The following is a 20,279-nucleotide window of genomic DNA, read 5'->3' as shown; positions in this document are numbered from 1 at the left end:
CATATGATAGCAAACAGTAAACTGCTCAGTAAACTACTAGTAAGTTATTTCTACTACATGCTAATATTCCATAAATGGGCACTTAAAGTACAAAGGTCGTTATATTTTTTCTTCCAGCTCTAGTGACTGCAATAGGAAAAGTAAAGGCCTTTTTCCATGGGGAAAGAGACTATATACACAGAATGCTGACAGCTGTGCTTTGACATGAACAAAAGCTAAGGAGATAAGGCACAGATTGAAAAGAGAGCATGCTTACTCATAATAGAAAATTCAGTTCAGTCCAGGATGTTTCCAGCTTGACTCAAGCAACTCACTTTCCTGGAAGGACAGATTTATACTTATTGCAAAGTCTCTGTTAGGTAACGCAATTTAACACAAAGGCAATCGCTGCTGTCGTTCAGTGTTGTGAAAGAGGTTGTAAAAGCTTCACCAGGAGATGGTGTTCACAAACATTTTTGTGATGTAATTAATACACATATTTGTTTAGAACCTCTGACTCTACATTAACAATAATTGTATGGATTACTTCTCCTGATGTATATGCTTAAAAAGGGAAGTACATGATAGAACTCAAGATAAAGGTAGAACAAATGGAGGTCCTCAGCATAATCTTTAAATTCAAGCCAAGATATTCAAGGCTAGATGTTAAAAAAAAAAAAAACACAATCAACCAACCAACCAAAAAAACACTGACTTCTAGGACTGCAAGTGAAGTTTGTCAGATTTGTAGTACACACCTGTATGTCGACTGAGGAGAGCTGAATATGCATCAATCCCATCAGGGAGTGACCCTGAAGCTTGCTATGCCCACCACATCTCTCAGAGAGCAAGTCTGTCAGGAACAGCATCAGAGCTTTTGTCCACCTGGGACCTAAACTCAAAATTCATCATACAGAAACCTAGTTACTCTTTCAAAAATGCTGCTGGACCTTATTTCCCATTAAAGCTTGACTTGCAAGGGAAATAGTAGAGCCTAAGCCTCCTCTTTACAGAAACTTTTCCAGGACATGGGAACTCAAGCAGTGAACCATCTAGGTGCACTGAAAAAGAAGCAGCTGCAGATAGTATTATCCTGCATTTAAGATCACCATGAAACAACAGTAGTTTAGTAACTTAAATGTTTCAGTTGTCCTATTTAAATCCCCAACTACTAAAAACAATGTCCATCCCAGACACTAGGTTTGGAGTTGCTTGGATTCCCTAAGAGAATTCTAACATTAAAAGTGACATTTTCCTTCACTAACTGTATTTGTATGTATTTATCAAATCCAAGAAAAATGACATATTTGAAACAATGTCTGAGTCATTTTTTTCATTCCAAGACTATCAAGTGAATAACACCTTATTAGCTCTCTGTACGCAGTTTGAAAAAAAAGTATAAAATCTGGGAAAAAGAGTTGGTGTGGACTTACTAAAAGAGCATGAGAAAAATATTAACATTATCACTTCTAGCCATCTTCTAGCACTCCTAACCATCTTCTAGTCTTGGTAACAGTAACAAAGGTTAATGTTTTCCCCATATGACAAACTTCATTACCATCTGTCCTCAGTGGATCTTGTCACAAACAGGAATTTGCTGCTTTAACCATTAGGATTATATTGATATTTATAAGTCATCTGCAACTCTGACCTTTCTACTCCCATCAGATATGCTAATATTTAACACTGAATAATGAATACACTTTTTCAAGCCAAAACAAATATGTATGTCTTTGGCAGTTTAAGATAAAGATTCTCCCAAAACAGAGAATAATTAATTTCCTAATAACTACCCAAGATGCTGCTCCCATTACTTTTTGTAAAATCCCCAATAATGTGAAACTCTGAATTGCTGGACACGGTGGCTATGGCATCCCTGTGATGAGAAGGTACTTGAAAGTTACAGCTTGCAAAGATCTTTAATGTGCCTCAGCCTAAGTGCTTGTGTGAGGTGCCCAACAAGAAACTCACGCTCCTGTATCTCCATCTGGTGTGCAGTTGTGGAAACCTGGTAAAGCATCCTGAAAATGTACTCTGTGGTCTCTGTTCTCCCAGACTTTGTATCATGCAATCTTCTGCGGCTACGAACAGTGAAGGAGCATAAAAAAATAGTATGAAAACACACCAAACTGTGACACACTATTGTTTGACCAGTGCCAGGAGTCTCGAGAAGGTATATCCCACATTCCATAGAAATACTCAAACATTAACTTCCTTTTAGCTACAATGCCTACCTTGCTCAGCTGAAGTATACTCCTAACTAACTAAACTACACTTAATGAAGCGTATCCTTAACCACTAAACTGCCAAAGGCTGAAATACCAGAAAACAATAACAATTGCTGACAAATTCAAAGCCTCCCTCCCATGTTAGACAAAAACCTTTCACTTGTCTATCTGTAGTTAAACAGGACATGCAACTGCAAGCACTTAAAATATCTAATGTAGCCCTCTCAGCTAGGAACACAGGTAAGATTTATTATATATGATCCAAACACTTCATTTATGTAATAATAATAATACAGAAGTTATATATTTAAACTACCTATCTGAAGATCAAAAAAGATGGACTAATCTGAAAGTAGTTTGACGAAAGACTAAATGAAAGCCTGCTCAGTTACTTTCTAAAAATAACTTGCTGCTGCAACTTAAAAAAAAATCTTTAATTAAAAATAATCCAGTTTAGATAATTCTGTTATCTTCAACTGCAATGCACATAGCTTCCAGGACTAATAGCTTATCAGAAATTATTCTCCTTCTTTTTCTATGAAATAAGAGAAGCATCACTTACCTTTTTCTGCCCATTTTACATGATCATTTTCACTGGGAGTAGAAAGTTCAATAATACTGTGGAAGATTTTACCTACAGCAAAAAGTTAGGAACCTCGAACTAGTTACGCATCATCTTCCATTACCAGGTATGCTGTTCTCAACCATTTGGATTAGTCTAACCTGACACTGTTAACATTTCCCCAAATATCAGTAGTACAACATAACCTGACACAGTGGCTATGAACTAAAATGCATTAAAATCAAGATCTACACAGTTGTTGAGGAAGATGCATGATCTCCAATTCAGAAAGAAAGAAATCCAGCTTGTATATACCCTGCAGGTGTTGAATATGCTAACGACAACAGTATTCACAGTTTTAATAGCATTTGTAAAGGAAGTGAAACTACTAAGATAAAAATTTTCAAGTGGTGCCTAAGACAGAAGTGCTCTCTACACATGAGTATTTTAAATGGTTCAAAGAATTTGTTTTTAAAGAGCAAGAAGGTGTGTGGGAAACCACTACCAGTCTCTTTCCAGTGTTGCTCTCACTTTGAGATAAGGCTTTCTTTGCAAAACACTATTAGAAGTATTACGTTTCCCCACAATACTTGCAAGTCTCTTGTCAGTAAAACAAAACATCTTTCTGCCACTTAAGAACAAAGACAACAACTTTTTTCTTCTTTTAGGTTTAGGTTGGTTTTTTTTTTTAGACAAGTCCATGTCTAGGTCTACAGAATATACAGTTTCTTTTTTTTTTTTTTTTTTTTTTCCCCCCCCTTTCCTTCTAAAAAGGGGCTGGATAGGGTGAAAGGAAGGGATCCTCAATGGCTAATAAATTGCACCCACTCTCCCAACTGAGAATTACCAGTACCATTGCTTCCATAAAGCTAACCCAGAAATACAATCCAACAGAAGAATGAATAGGAAAGCAGCCATGCCAATGACACCTACTCACTGATAAGGAATTAAATATGTATATTCCCATGAGTCAGCTGTCCTCTGTCCAGACCCACACTTACAAGAAGTGACAGTTTCTTTCATTAATACCACTCTAAGATTACTAGTATTGAATAGGTAAGCAGGTAAGAGTTAAATAAAGGACTGGGTATCTGACAATGAGCTGGAGCCCTTAAAATACCAGGCCCTTCAGCTCTAACCCTGTGAAGTCCCATAGTTAACAGTCACATGGAAGAAATGTAACCAAAACCAGAAGACTTGGTAGAACTGGGGCCACTACACCTTGCACTTTGTGGGACTAAATTTGCTATTCAACGCAACTTTCATATCACATGATATAGAAAATCAAACATACTAAGCCTGCAAAGTTTATTACACTTCATGGTCTACTGCATGGCAGCCACTAAGCAGTGGTCATACAACAGCTTTCTCAGCGTGGGGCTCGAGGGAGATCCTGTGTTCTGAAGCAGCAGTCTGGGTCATAGCTAAAAGCAAAGTCCCAGGCTCCAAGGTTCACTGTTTTGATCCCTCATGGCAAGTCCTACACGTGAACGAATGCTTTTTAAACAGACTGAACAATGATTAATGCTGTCTGTTCAAAAAAGCACAGCAGTTTCATATTAATTCCTAGATAGTTTTGCTATCTGATCTCATGGATTTGCTAACTTTGCAAGTGATGATAAAATACTAGAATTAAAACAAAGCAATTATTAGTAGATGGTTTAAGTTCCACATAAAAAACAATGCCTTTTAAAAATTATTAGTTTAAGTCGTTTTGAATTAATCTTTCACAACAGAATGAACAATAATGCAAGCATGCCACTGTAAAGCAATCAGAAACACACCTGCAACTTTATTTCTTCATCATGACAGTTTGGAATTTATTCACTTAAATCCTCCATTTCGACACAACAGCAGTAACAAAATAGCTGTACACTACTTCTGTTACAAATATAGATACTATATAAAGTGATTTTACATACTCTAATATAGGAATTTCTCACTCTAACCAAGGAGTAAATAGAAGAAAACTGAATAACAATAGCATCCAGTAATGGTAACATCTGTTTTATTTCATCTCAAGTCTACCACAGTGTAACTTCTTGAATAATTAAAGAGACAGAGGGTGAGGTTTTTTAGTTATTTCACTTAGACACGGTTATCAGTTTGTTAATACTATTTCACAGACATTCCTCATACTGCTTGTGTGTCCCACTAAAATAAATGCTAGTCTTTCATACGTTCCCCTAATAAAAGGCCTGAATATTGCCTGTGTTTTCAGTTCAGATTTCTCTTAAATAACAACTGACATGGTGGCCTTCTTGCTATGATTTTTTGTCTAATTAACACAAATGGTCTTGCTGCTAAATAAAATGCTAATGAGCTAGGTATTTTTCTCCCTCAAAAGACACTTCAAAATTTTTCTGCAGGAAGGTAAATCATGGGCAAAGTGTGCTTTATCTGCCAGATTCCTAAGAGCCACTTTAAAGGAGCAGAGGCAAAGGCAGGCTACAAGGAGTTAAGGGTTTCAAGTGACTGTGTTTTCTGGATAAAGTTTTAGTGAGGATCCCAACTTAGGAAACTGAGGATGCTGATAAACTTACTGACCACACTGCTGCCCAAAGAACAGACAACTCCATGGTTGCATCGTACTTAGTAGAAACGATGTTATATTTGTGTCTCTAAACACCCTAAACCAGTATTTGTGGCCCTCAAATCTCCTCTTCTGCTTAATGGCGATGCAGGAAGACCTTCACTGCTGTCTTAATGCTCACCTTCACTGGGAAGGATTTTAAGGCTGTTACCCACCTTCAAGTCCTGGTTTTAGGATTCCTCAGTCCAAGGAGAACCCTACCTTTACTGCTACCGATAATCGCAGCAACACCGTAACATCAACTTTTTCCACCATGGCTTAACCAATATGCACAAGTATCTGTCTTCAGCTAAGTAAACTGGTCCTGAAGTAGCTCTGTTTTGAGCATCTTGCAGAAACGTCTGTACGAGCCTGTAGCTAATCTTGCACACTGGAAGAGGAGAACCTTCGCTTACACGTTTCATATTGGAAAGGCTGCTTTCACATCCACATAGGCTAGCAAACACTACTATTATAAAAGTCTAGTTCTTCTAATACTGCAGTTGCAGGCCATTCTCATTCACTAGGAGTAGTTTCCACTCACTACAGTTTTCTTTCTTTTGATACACCATGACTTAGGAAATTTAAAAAGACACAAGTGAAAAACCCACCCAAGTCACCCACTCAGATCCTTTCTCTTGGGCGTTGTGAGGTAATACAGATAATCAGCTAAATCCATTAATCATCTGACTCCAGGTTAAATACTCTTCCTCCTTTTCCTAAAATTCTACATTTTGTTAATACTTTCTTTCTTCAGTAACCTTATTTCTCTGTTCTTACTACTCCTGCCCATGACACCACCTTGTTGTCTTTATAATCTTTCCAACTTATTTCAAATATCCAAAGCCTCTTAGCAAAACATTCCAGTTTTGTTGTCATTGTTAATGCAAATGTTCCTTTTTTTTTTTTTTTTTTTTTTTTTTTGGTGGCTTACAAGCATTCATTGTAACATTAATAGGAAAAGTATCCATATCTTTCCGTAGCTGACATCCTAGTGGTTTGTCAGTAAGAGAAATACTTCTATTGTATATAAACATGTTGTTAAATGTTATTTTTCTTCAGTATTGTAACAGTCCTGTGAAGCTGGAAGAACAAGAAGGATATACAAACATTTCCATTCTCTTTGCTATGTGGAATGTAAATAATAATAATCTTATTGACCCTACCACTTTGGGCAGCCAGTTCAGGACAAAACAGTCAAAGTGACTGTTCCTTTTGTCCTTTTCAGAATAGCAACTGCCTCCTCATGGGTCACCCCTTCTAAACTCTGCCCATTCACCGCAATGATTTGATCCCCCCTCTTCAGGCGTCCATCTTCTGCTGCTGCACCCTGAAACGATACAACATGTAACTGCAGACTCATGCATTTATTTTTCTCCCTGGCACACTGTCCTTATGGTCTGAATAAGATGGGTTCAGTGCACAAAACCCTTTAGATCTTTTTTGATTTTCAATGATTCAAATACAGTATGCCCTGCCCTAAGTTTCACCACATCTAGAAATTGGATCTACACGATTTTTATATTCCCTTACCCTGTTCTTTATATTCCCTTACCCTGTTCATCCAGCTAATATAACAGTTAAACTCTGCTATCATAGAAGTAAAATTCTGAAGATCTTAAGTTTTCAGAAACTAGAACAAGAAATGCAGTAATCAAAACCCAGCTCTGTACTTTGATTTACCATAAAAGTTTGGGAATCTTGATTCCAGCTTTCTCAAACTCAGGGCTGTTCCCTGGGGCAGCCCAAACTATCAAATCCAGGTCAGTACCTGAACTTCTCCAAAGGTCCAGACTGAGTTCAGTCACTTTATCTTGGTATACCTTTCAGACTCTTAGTCAAAATAAATAAAACAGTCACTTCTGCTACCTGAATACACTTTAAATATAAAGCAAAGGAGCTGTTTTTCTAAGTATGTGCACAATTCCAGTTTTGAGAGTTGAAGGCTCTGTCAAATGCAAAGTCACATGCATACGGAAATTCTGAATATAGGACTATAGCCTTCAAATGCTGCAAGCACATTTTGACTAGCATCTGCACTAAGGAAGAAAAGATGTGAGAAACCATAACAATCTTTCGACTTCAAACTCAGGCCATGATTTATGATAGCAGCTGCCGCAAATTAACTAGTAAATGGATTGACTGAAGACATTTACACTTACCTTTGCAAACACCGTCTTCACATAAATGGGTAAGTCTCCATGGGGACTGCCATAACCACCCACAATACTAAAGCCTAGGCCATCTGGTCCTCTATCCAGAGTAATGGTCTTGTACTGAGGAGGTCTAAGAAAATGAGAAAGAGTATTGTGATGTTGTCTAAACTTATGATTTAACATGCAGAATAGTCAACGAGGACAAAATAGGTCAAGAGATAATGGTCTCAAGTTGTGCCAGGGAAGGTTTAGGCTAGATTTTAGGAAGCATTTCTTTCCAGAAGGGGTTGTTAGGCATTAGAATGGGCTGCCCAGGGCGGTGGTGGAGTCCCCATCCCTGGAGGTGTTTAAGAGGGATAGCACATAGCACTAAGGGATCTGGTGTAGTTGGGAACTGTCAGTGTTAGGTTAATGGTTGGACTGGGTGATCTTCAAGGTCTTTTCCAACCAGGATGATTCTGTGATTCTGTAAAAGCATTTTTCCTTTCAAGCTAAGCAATTCATTTCCCTTTCCACTATAGCTACAAATGTTTTTATTACAATGAACTGGCTATTTTAGTTAATGTAAAGCATTATAACTGTCTAACACTCTTGTTATTACTTAAAGGTAGCTACTTCAGACACTTTTTTCAGGGCACAGATACAGCTGCAATGTCCCACTAACAGTGCTTATTAGTGAAGTAGAGATGCAAAATCAGTACTTCAAATCTCCCTAACAAATATCTACTTTAAAAATCCTGTAAACCATTACCCCTCAAAAAAAAACCCCATCTAAAATTAGCCCAGTAGTTTACATTGTAAGGTTTAAATGCTTCCCTCCTCCTCTAATATGTAACTGCATTTGTACACATGCGTTTATACAGACCATCTGTGTATTTCCCCATATATACTTTGACTATAAGAAATTCTGAAGTTCTATCTAAGTATATATGCATGGCTAAAGCACCACATTCACTCTTTTCCTGTTCCTAGAAAAAAATGCCTCAGATTTATGACAGAGTTTGAGGCAAAACTTGTTTACATAGCTCTATCCTTGCAGTATACCTTGTATACGAGAAAAGTTAGATGCTCCTTATAGCCTAGTGCTAGAAAGCACATTACGGCAACACAGGTACCATTTAAGTCTGAGAAAAAGTATTTTGAGTGTATCAATTATAATCCCAGCTACCAAGGCTCAGTGAAACAAAGGAGGCTGTGTTTACAGAGAAGAACTCAAGTAACATCATAATTCTACAGAGGGGCAAAATAAAGCAGCACAGCAAATCACATCATGAAAAATGCAGAAGAGGACCTACGACCTATAGGTCCCATGTATACCAAATGTGTAAGTCATGATTAAATCAAACAATTCATCTGTTATTTGCTAAAATTTAAGGTTTTTAGGTTGAATTCCACCTAAAATAACAGGGTACAGAGGCTGTATATTCTATAGTTACTGACCCTAAATCATCCTGAAAAATGCTGGTTGAAGTTAGTCCCGTAAACTGAAAATTGGATGTAGGTGGATCCTGCTGCTGACCAGTTATGACACTCACTTCTCCTCCAGCTACAACCTAGGAACAGAGTTTGTAAAGCAATAAAATGAGAATGCTGACACTAATATAATTTATTGTAGCAGCTGGCAAAATAGTCTTCACAAAAAAGTCCAAATGTCAACAAAGATTTTTTACCTGCAACTCAACAGTGCCTGAAGCATTTTTTAAGAGGCTAACAGCTTGGGAGTGAGTCATGCCCTCAGTAGATGTTCCACAAATGGTAACAATCCTGTCCCCAACCTGCAGAAGAAAATGTAGAAAATCTAATAAGTTTAGTTACATAGATTTATTTGTCACTTTCTTTCAACAATAGCAGATCTGTGTATTTGCATTTAGCCAGATTTTATCAGTGATATAGGGCAGGAAGAAAGAAATTAGCAACTATTCACTGTACATTTTCTCTTGAAGGCAAATAATCTTTGAACTACATGATGACCTAATACAAAGGTATCATCACAATTAACTAATTACACAGGTTTAGTGTACTCAGTGAAAAGAAGCAAAGATGCTTTACAAAATTGATCCTAACACTCTAGAAATATACAGTATGTATAAAAAAAGATGCATTTTACATGTCACCTGGAGACAGACAGACTGAAGTAGTAAATTATCACCAGAAATTATATGTTTGAATTGATCCTGAAATACCGTTGTTTATTTTCCAAGGAGCATGAGTCAAATTCACAACCTCTGGTACAGACTGTATATAGTACACATACAAATACTGTATCAGGTAAGACCACCCACTTTAACTTAGAACCTAAAAAGTACTATCTCTCTCCTAAGACATAAGCATAGAAAACAAGAGAGATAAAATGGACTGCATACATAAAGTTGCAGGAATGACCACCCTGCTCATCAGCATTGGTCACTTACAAGAATCCATCATTCTAAACCATTCTCTCTACTTCTAATTTTCACAAGCTGACTACCTCTATTATCCAAGATTGCTTTAGGACTTCCTTCCCAAAGTTAGTATCTTTCAACAATTACCTTTTATCATGCTACCAATCCAAGTTACGGTTTTGTCAATCCAAACAGCAAAAATTCTTGTCACAGACAGAAGCACTTACGACTGTATCATTAAACTGTTAATTTATTGCCTGCCTAGAGTAATTACTGTTCAATCTTTACAATCTTCTTAACAATTAACTTACTCTGAGTTTCTGAGTCTGAGCTGCAACTCCATTTGAATGCATCATGGCAATAAATATAGGAACATCTCCGAGAGGACTTCCTACACCTCCAGCAATGCTGACTCCTAGTGAATCTGCAGGACCCTGTTATTGTCATGAAAAAAGATTAGATTTTTCCAGAAAGAAAAACACATACAGAGAATTGTGGGCTTATCTCAAAAAATTACTAAACCCCCCATCTTACAGAAATCAGAATTCCCATGTCTCAAGCCACTTTTTAAGCTAATACTCTTTGCATCATTTTTAGAAAGCACAGAGAACACAATACATGTTTCTTCCCATCAGTGTTAGGTGACAGTTTGCTGACTTAGTTGCATGTTTTATTTTAACCAAACAAAATACTTACAGAATTAAGCATCAGACCCTTAAAGTCAGCACAGAAAGACTGTGCATGAAAAAAAATAGAAAGATAGGATTTCTTGACCTTAATATTGTATATATCAATCTCTTATTATGAACATCTTGAAGACCAGAATTAATCTTTATGCACCCTCTAGTGTCCTATTGTTGAAGAAAAAACCCTAGCTGTTCACTATCGTACAACACCCTACTACCTAACTGCAAAAACAGATATTGTAAACTGGTATCTGCAGATTCTACCGTAAGAAGAAAATGGCTAAATACAATCTTCATAATCAAGTAAACTAAGTGCTGGGCAAAGTTAAATAAGTATTAATATTTTGGTCAACAGAAGGAATCTGTGACTCGGATCTCATGCTCCTGTTAAATAAGGAAGTCAACTGAATTTCACAGTTGAAAACCTGCAGCTGCCATGTAAGAACCTACCCATTAAAAATATGTGTGAAGACAAATGTGAAATACCAAACAATGGGCTTACAACTTTTGTAAAGTTCCCCTGACTTCACTAAAACAGACTCTGCATTTAACTCAGTCTGGTAACAGTAAGACTAGGTCTATTGTCTCTTACTAATCCTTCCTCTTTTTGCTTTCAAAACAGGTAACAAAATGTGATAGCATAAATCGCACTGATATTACATAAAAATTCAGGCAGTGGAGATCATACAATCTTGTCCTAAAAAGACAAGCAAATTCATTAGCTATTGCCACATCAATTCCTCTCTCAAAACAATGATCAGGGATTCTTCCTTTCTGTAAACCTACTAACAACTACAAAACATGTTTCTGATATATACCACTTCACGCTGTAACTTACCTTTTTTATTTCAACTGTTCTTAGTCCCTGTATTTCAGAAGTTGCTGTCAAATTAATTTAAAAAAATAAAAGTTAAACTAGCATTTTTAGGAAATTTTTCCATTAAAGTTACCGAAACCACTATGATGATTCTAACTTTCTGCTGGTTTATTACAGACATATGTTTTAAGCAGATTTTGAAAGTGGTTGTCATTAAATTAACAGTATTGAAATACTTCTAGAATGGGTGAAAAAGTAATTAAATCTCTCCATTTAAATAACTCTTGAAATAAGACTGCTAAGAATCCTCAAATAGAATAGAAAAAAACCCTATTATTTGCTAGCAATACTTTGGTTAGAAGTAACTGTTCTAGGTTTGAGCACAAGACAACTATTCTACATCTATTCTAATTTAACTATACAGCATCCGGATTTCTATGAATAAGACAGGTTGAGTGAAGATGTATTTAGATTAAATAGAAGATTATGGATCAACTTAAGATTCTCACTATCTAAACTTCTGGCATAACAAGCTGCTACATTCTTTTATAAAAAGCTATTCTAAGATATATATTATGCATTGTACAACCACCAACTCTGCAGTGTTTTAATGACTAAGGGATCACTTTCAGGCCTACAGCACATAATGACAACGGTTTTGAGAAAGTAAAAGATCTCAGCTACCAGTTCACACATATAAAATACGGAAAACACCAAAGAAACCTTACTGGTATTCTTCTTTAGACTGTTTTCAAAGGCTTCAGGCGCACTGGACCCAGAAACCGGGAAACTGAATGATGACAGACTGCCACTTCCTTCACTGACCTAAATACAGTGTTAGACTGGATTAGACAGCAGGTTCAGACACCAAATTAATAAAAGTAAAATTGTAACCCTCTGTGGATTCAGCAGGTTTTGCTGTATTTTACTTTTTCTGTGCCCAGTTAAAGCTGACACAGTGAACTCCACATATTTCTTGGTCACTCCAGAGGGCTACTTGTTTGAAACATCATTAGGCCAACCACGATTGCATGCCTACAACCCCATACAATGGTCTGAAGTGCTGCCTCTGAGGGTTGGACTGTGCCCTTATATTTGCACCTTCTATCATCTCATAAAGATCTTCTGGTGCAAAAGTTAGTCACGATTATCAAGGTAGGGACAGAATACAAAATAAAGATCTTTATATATCCACATGTGTGCTCTCATGTTCACCCACTGCATCAGCTAAAACTAAGATTAGGCTCTCTACTCAGCTTCACCTGCACAAATGCCAGAAAGATTTTCACTATACCTGCAAGGCAATGTAAAGGAACAACATGGCTCCCAGTGAGACTAGTTAGACTCTTCAAAACAGTTAACATTGTTGATTTCTTCTGATTAAGATCGCCCAGCACCTAAATGTTTTTGTCTTGTTTGGCATCACTTGTTTTGAAGAGAGCCTAACATTTCAGTCTTATCCAGTCTTAACCTGCTCACTTGAAACTGTTTAATTATGATTTGTCTTAAAATTATTTTTCTTCAGTACTCGATGATCTGCATACCCCATTTATAACCACAGAAAGTTCTAAGGTAAGTTGTGAGCTCTCAGAAACATAGCTCCTACTGGAGCAAATCATGGTATCAGCTACTACCACATGGATCCATTCAAATGCAGAAACTGATGCGAGATTGTAACATTCCACCATTCGACCAGCAATAAAATAAACAAACTTGAGAAAAGCCTGATGGAAATGGTGCAGGTTTCCTGCTTCTGATGACCAAGATTACAGTAAGAATATGCAAGGAGTGGAGAAATTCACTAAGTTTACTGAAACAATACTCCATTGCACGCCAAGCACTCCTAAACTAACAAAGAGGTTTAAAGTTCATTCCAACTACTTCTGGTATTGATGAGAATCAGAGCTCTCTCTGCTTCCCAGGCTGGAGCTGTAAAAAACAGACTATGCTGCACAGCAAAGCCATTTCTGGATTGCATTTTTGGATGGATCATGTCTTAAACAGATACAACATGCTAAAGTGTACATAAAAAATAGTTACCAAAAAGCTGCAAAGTAGATAAAAACTATTCTTCAGCTTGGATCAGGTACATGGAGAATCACTGTCATCATAAAACCAATTATTTTTATTTGCTTTCATTATTTAACCATTATTTCTTCCAAACTAAACAGTTTTACAGTTACACACCTGGCTGCTCTGGGATGTTCTCCTCTCGGAGTGGAATGGACCAGCTTTTATTCTTCCGACCTCTAGTCTTACCGTACCTAATGAACACTAGAGAAACAGTCGCTTATAATGTATCTCTTCTGTCTATAACATTAAAGCCTATGACAATGTTTAAGTCACTTACTAGATGCTGGATGAAGAAAAAAAATTATGGACAGAGGGGAAAATAACAGGCTAACAACCCCACGATAAACACTAAGCAGACAGAGCTCATGGCAGGATCAGAGCCATACAAACTAAGTACACCATAATATTCAGTACTGAGCAGGGTACCTTTTGCATTAACCAGTATCACAATACAGATGTGAAAATTACACAAGGCCACAAACTCTGTTACCCTTCCCTTCCCAGGGAGTAGTTTTGGCTTCTCAATTGTAATGTCAACATATATTTTCATTTTTCAAGGAATAGTGAAACTGACTAATTTCAAAATAGGCACTAAAAATAGTATAACACCTCAAAGTATTAACCATTATTTCTGCTGATATGACACAGTATTTAAACTGGCAGTTATTTCTCTCCTGCTCTTGAAATTATCTGTTGCTTTGGATCCATACCAACATAACTAAAGAAATTTTGGGCAGGAGGTTTTCTAAACATCTATCAGTAGTTTAAGTGACCTTTCTGCGTATGACTGCCACAAAGCTTGGTGATACGGACTGTTGCACATTGGAAAACCTTCCAACTACTCTTTAAGCTTTTAATTATACTATTATCTGCATCTGCATAAAACGCATGTCTCAGAAGGCATTAGGCTGATTTTGGAAACAGGTAAGTTATTATCACAAACATTTAGAAAACTGGACTTCCGAATTAATACAAGTAGTGTTAAAGACCACCTATACAGAAATTTCAAATTTTCAATGCTATTTTGCTTTTCCTTCTTTCTTCCCCTGGGAAGTTGTTAGTATGAAGTCCTGTAAGAACTTAATATTACATAAGTTTGCCTTTCTTTATCATGCTTTAGCTGTAAGAGAAATTTATATATGTAAAAAAATTCACAGTAAGAAATAGACCAATATATCAAAACCAGTAACAGGATATATCCAGTCAAATAGGGTTTCTATACCTCATATGGTATTCCTATTTCACTAGGGGTGATGCTAAAAGAGATTTATTACTAAATTGCCTTTTTTTTTGTTAAATAATGTTGACTTCTCTATGTCCTGGGAAAGACTTGATCAAAGCTCTTTTCTACTTGTAGGATCTAACCTGTATTAAACATACCGCCAACTCCACGACAAAATGGAAAATTGAGGAAGTAATCTATATACCTAAAATTACCACATCCTCACATAAAATGCAAACTCACAAATGAGATTTCAAAGTTATAATGTGTGAAAGTGGGAGGTAATACTTTCCAAATAAACTTGTGAATAAATCAGTTCACATTTAGTTTTATGACAGCTTTCTCTATCTTCCTGAAATCTTTCATTTGATAAATCAGTAAGTCAAATGAGGCGAAAAAAAGATTATCTTTTCACATGTTTTAGGAATACTTAAAAAACAGTGCATGAACAGGCAGAATTCTCAGCCTCACGAGACATTCTAGGGGTCACATGCTACTTAAAATACACTGTGATTTTCCAAATATTAGAAATCATTTTCTAGCAAAATACATTTCAGGCAGTTCAAGACAATTTGTTCCTAAAAACAGAACAGATATCTGAATTAAAAATGGTGACTGCCTACATGTGAGTGATCATGCTTTACTCCACTGATACTGTGTGAACAAAATAGAATGGTTAACAATAATATATGGGAAGTATTTTAAGCCTCATTTCTCAGGGCTAGGACAATTAATTACAAGTACTACTGAGTGGGATAAAGTATTTAAAACATGAATATATAAATGATAAGTGGGAACTTTCAATTAGATATTCCAAAATGTTCGCCAAAATGAAAGAAACTTTCCACATAAAATGGTATTTTAGTTTAGAGGAGATGTAAAACTGCAGCATATGAACAAGAAATGCACTGTTCTTAGATAAAATAAAGTATCAGATAAGAATGGAAAAGTACTATTACCCCAGAAGAGTATATTCACGAGTTCACTGTCAGAGCACAGACCCAATTCTGGAATTCTCATTTACTGGCACACACTGAAAATACAGAAGTGCTCCTACCTCCCCTTTCTAACTCCCGTCCTCACCCCACCCTACCCCCCCAAAAGCAAAAAAAGCTTGAGGGAGTTTTCAACATACGGAAACATACACCTTTGAACGTAAGTGCAAAGAAGCATGATCATGTGTCTATGTATCCAAGAGTCATCTGTGAGTAGCGGCTGTTAAATTTTTTCCAGTGGAAGTTTTCCATTGGAAAATGCTGACTCAATGGAATCCTTACCACACAGCAGGAATGTCTCAAAATCCTGGATGGAAAACAGACAAGCTGGCTGACCAGCTGGACTTCCTGCCAGACCACAAGAAATGTCGTATATCTGACTTCATTCTGGTCTGGAAATAGCAGGGGACATCAGAAGCACACAGTTTATTGAAAACAAAAATTCTGGTTCCAAGAGCTGCAGATAGGTGTTTACTCCTGTTATCTTTATGAGAAAGTAATTTCTTATACTAGATGCCTTGGTCACTGGAAAATGCATTATAATATTTAGTGGATGTAAAGTGACACTAGACATAGGCAGAAAAAAAAAGATTAATATTATCAACTATGAAAGTAATTGGGTTTTGGCACAACTACTCTGATGAATTCTCCATCATTTACAGTCAGTCCTGCATATCGTTCTGAAAATGTGATATAGTTAACCAGTTATCAGTTTTTTGGGGAAAATACAGTATTAAGTTCTAGGTTGTTCTAGGTAATGATCTCCTATTGGCCTATAAACATATGCCACTCTTCACCACCACTACTCCCACTTCCATCACACAAAGTATCAAGACCTGAATACTCAAGACTTTAGAAACCATAAATTTGGATTCCCAGATCATTCTCATGGTCATCTCAAGAACAGTTTGAACTCAGTTTGAATAGAATTAAAACTTTCTAAAAATCTGGATCTCAGTTCTTCACTTTTATCCACCTTCTCTTTTCCCAATACCTTTAGCAAAGCTGCAACAGCCTCCTGGTTAGCATTTCGAACATCTTCTCCATTCACTGTCAATATCTGGTCTCCTTGCATTAATCTCCCATCTGTATCTGCTATTCCTCCTTTGACGATGTCTGACACAAACACTCCCGTATCATTTCTGCAAATACACACAGTGCATTACAGTATTGTTTGAGGGCCATTTTTATGGCTTGCTATTGAGAACACAATAAACATTGTCTCATTTTTCTGTTAAAGTAATGTTGGGCTAATTCCTCTAGGAATGGCCAGTTAGCTTAGGCACAAAAATGACATGTACAGCCTTCAAGCCCACCACAGGATCAGAGAACCAGATCCCAACAGAAACATGAGCATGTCCAGCAAGTCCCAGACACTGACTGTCCAGGAACATTCATACCTTTTCCCAACAATACTCAGCCCAAGGCCTTTGCCAGGCTTCTTTTGGAGCTCTATACTGAGTACATCATACATGTCTTCCTCCTTGTACTGGGCCTCATCTCTGTACACAGTCAGACGAACTTTTTGGGGAGTCTGCCGGAGGACATTTATTGCTTCATCATGTGTGGCATTCCTGAGGTCAATCCCATTCACCTGCAGTGAAAGCATACCATGATTAAAATGTGCAGAACTTTCTAGCAAACAGAAGATGCCTACCTAGCAAATGACAATAAAAACAACCAAAGAAACCACCGCACCTCTAATATCTGATCCCCAGCCCACAGTCTCCCATCCTTAGATGCTGCTCCTTCTTCATATACTTCATGGATAATGATTGCTCCCTGTGGATAAACAAAACAGAAGTAAATTGCATGTTGAAAATTTCAAACAAAAAGCAACTGAAAATTCCTACTATAATTCATCGGTGATAAACAAAACAGTCAGACGTATCATGAACAAATTACCAAAGTAATAACAAGTTCATTTACACTTCCAATTTTAAAAGTGCTTTTTTCTTTTTTTTTTTTCTTTCCCTCGAACTGATTTGTGCTATCTTCCTATAAATTCTACAGGAACAAATGAAGAAAAAATCTCTTCTGTCAGACATTTTAATTCCGTTATTGTTATTTTACTTGAATGACACACATATTTTTCCAACCAACCAGCAAAGTATCTGCTCCTCCAACAATGCTCAGCCCAAGACCAGTCCGCCCTTTGGAGATATCAATAGTTGTTTCACATCCAGGAATGATGGGACAAGTAGCTGGGTCAGAGGCTAATGTGGCTGGAGTTGAGGATCTGCTTGTGTCTACAACAATTAAACATCGTGGTTACAGTTAAGAGGAAATTATTTAGAAAAGTGACTTTAAAACAGCATTTTTAGAGTTCATTGACAGCCCTACAGCAACAGCTGAACAGCTGACCTACAGAGAATGATGCTGCCAACTCTCTCTTCCCTCAGAGAAATACTATCTCATAGTTTTAATCACAGTTGTCCCATTTTTATAGCATCAAGTACCTGGATCACAGTCTAGATAGGCAAAAAAGCTACTGTACATAACAGATTCTATTTAGGTTAGAATTTAAACATCCATGACAGCAACTATGTAATGTGGGTCAAAGATAAACGAAGTACATAGTTTGTATTAAATACATGGATTCAAGGATGTCGGTCCTGCATTTCTGCAATGGGTCGAGGTCCACCTAACTAAATATTCCATCTCAGACTCAGACCTGTATCATGAGATTAAGTATGAATCAAATATAGTGGTATTTCACTAGCAACCCATGGTCAAGTCAAAGGTTACACACATATAATTTTACTTAGTGGCCCTCAGAAAGAACTTTTAAATGGCCACTGACAGAGGTTTTGGAAGCAGTAAGTTTTGTGGTGTAAATACATATTCTCACAGTGAAAATATATACAGCATCCTTATGTAGCAATTTATCTGTAAATTCTGTATCTCTGGTATGTCACAAATAGATCTTCACTTCAGTATTTTAGACAGGTCTGTATCCTTCACAGGAAAAAAAAAACCAAACAGCTAAAAAATACTAGGAGAGAATACTGTGCAGCCACTAAAGGGAAGAATCAGCAGCCAAAATGTCTGGGATGTTCAGATTATCTCTATCACTGATATTCTCTGTGCTTCAAGGAAACATCAAAATTATATTTTTTCCAAAAGTTAAGAAGAAGCATTTAAATCCTTTAGAGGCACTTTAGAAGGGCACTGATTAAAAGAAGTTCCACTGAAAGTAACAAAGGACTTCAGCAATAAGAAATGTGTACTATGGATTTATGTTTGACAAACACTTAGGTCTACTGTGAGCAGTGGGTGCTGCAGGAACAGTAAGCCTCACAACTAAGAGTCTTGCCCTCTAAAGGGAAGCAGGAGGACAGTGAAGACTTTTTAAAGGTAAAGCTTCTGTGTGAGTATAGAACAGGTTACTCAACTGCTCTGTTATGCAAGTTCTTCATGTGTATGATGAGCAACTGCTCATGCTTAGTTCAAGCTAAGTAGGGTAGTCAAGGCTTTAGTAATTCTGTCAAGAAGGCATAAAGTATACATAAAATGCATGAACTAAAGAACTGGAAGTGACTCTTCCAAGACTGACCTCCATCTAGATAGCTGCATCAGTACTGGGCCAAAAATTGCCTACATAGCACTGCTGGCAACACCAGTGGGTAGAGATGTAGTAGAAATCACAACAATAAGGAGAATGCAGTTAGGGATGGGCTGCTCATTTGGAAGGAGTCTGTGCAGAGAGAACCAGATGCAAGGCAGCAAAAAGGTGGACTTAGTAAAGGAAAGCAGAGAAATAAATTGTAAAATCAGGCAGAGAACCAAGAGGAAGGTGATCTTCCAACAGCTGGGTTGTAGATGCCTGCAAATGGTAGTGAAACCAAGTTGCACTCAGAAATCCCCAGGATGCTGGAGGACTGTTGAAATCTCCATCAGTCTTTATCCCTATAGCTTGCTGTGGCAGGGTGGAGACAGAAGGGATACACTTGGACAAAGCAATATATTTTACCCTAAAACTAAATGCAGAAGGAAAGGCAACAGAATTTTTATCTATCAGGTCTCCCATGTGTTAATCTTAAGATTTCTTTTATAGTAGTACAATTGCCTATCAATAATACTGCTAGTAATAAAACATGACTTGGGAATACTGGCAGTGATGTAGATATAAATTAACTATGATTTGTGCATTACTCAAGTTATTATTAGCTTCTTAGTAGTGTGTTGCTTAACCAATAACCATCATCAGTCGCATCTTGACTCTCTACTCTAAAGGGGGAGATCTGTAATCCAAAAGTACTAGAAAATGCAACTCAGAAGACAGCTGAATGCACACAAAAAGATAAATCTTGTTTACAAGCTGGGTTTCCATTCTTATGTAGCAACCCCAGTTAAGATAGACACACAAGGAGAATCTTACTTCTGACTGGTTCTGGTTCTGGTGAGATGGAAGAAGCTACAGTTGCTGGCAATTGCACATTCCTCTTCTCTGCTGGGGCAGTACTGGAAGGGACTGCTGCTGCAGTCAGGCTATCTGTCTCTGCTGAGCTGATTGTAAGCCTCACCATTGTTTTGGATGTCTTCAGGAGACTAATAAACTGAATGATAAAGAGAAAAGCTGGTGAAGAGTGTAACTGGACTGTTCAA

General features: G+C 37.1%; 1 protein-coding gene across 1 annotated transcript in view; it reads right to left on the bottom strand.

Moving 5' to 3' along the window:
* Positions 1–4,537: 4,537 nt before the first annotated feature.
* The window catches only part of MPDZ (multiple PDZ domain crumbs cell polarity complex component), a 98,234-nt gene continuing 82,492 nt past the window's right edge, over positions 4,538–20,279 (bottom strand). Inside the window, exons 34-46 of the mRNA XM_074931965.1 lie at positions 20,053–20,230; positions 17,775–17,920; positions 17,370–17,453; positions 17,072–17,265; positions 16,666–16,813; positions 13,569–13,655; positions 12,110–12,206; positions 11,403–11,446; positions 10,190–10,312; positions 9,168–9,272; positions 8,938–9,050; positions 7,504–7,627; positions 4,538–6,671 (exon numbers count right to left, since the gene is read on the bottom strand). Coding sequence (XP_074788066.1) covers positions 6,525–6,671; positions 7,504–7,627; positions 8,938–9,050; positions 9,168–9,272; positions 10,190–10,312; positions 11,403–11,446; positions 12,110–12,206; positions 13,569–13,655; positions 16,666–16,813; positions 17,072–17,265; positions 17,370–17,453; positions 17,775–17,920; positions 20,053–20,230 — 1,590 coding nt within the window. The 3' untranslated portion in view covers positions 4,538–6,524. The remainder of the gene's footprint in view (positions 6,672–7,503; positions 7,628–8,937; positions 9,051–9,167; positions 9,273–10,189; positions 10,313–11,402; positions 11,447–12,109; positions 12,207–13,568; positions 13,656–16,665; positions 16,814–17,071; positions 17,266–17,369; positions 17,454–17,774; positions 17,921–20,052; positions 20,231–20,279) is intronic.

The sequence above is a fragment of the Athene noctua genome, chromosome Z, assembly GCF_965140245.1.
Source record: "Athene noctua chromosome Z, bAthNoc1.hap1.1, whole genome shotgun sequence".
Taxonomy (NCBI): domain Eukaryota; kingdom Metazoa; phylum Chordata; class Aves; order Strigiformes; family Strigidae; genus Athene; species Athene noctua.
Note: the sequence above shows the minus strand (reverse complement) of the source record. Positions and strands in the feature narration are given on the sequence as shown.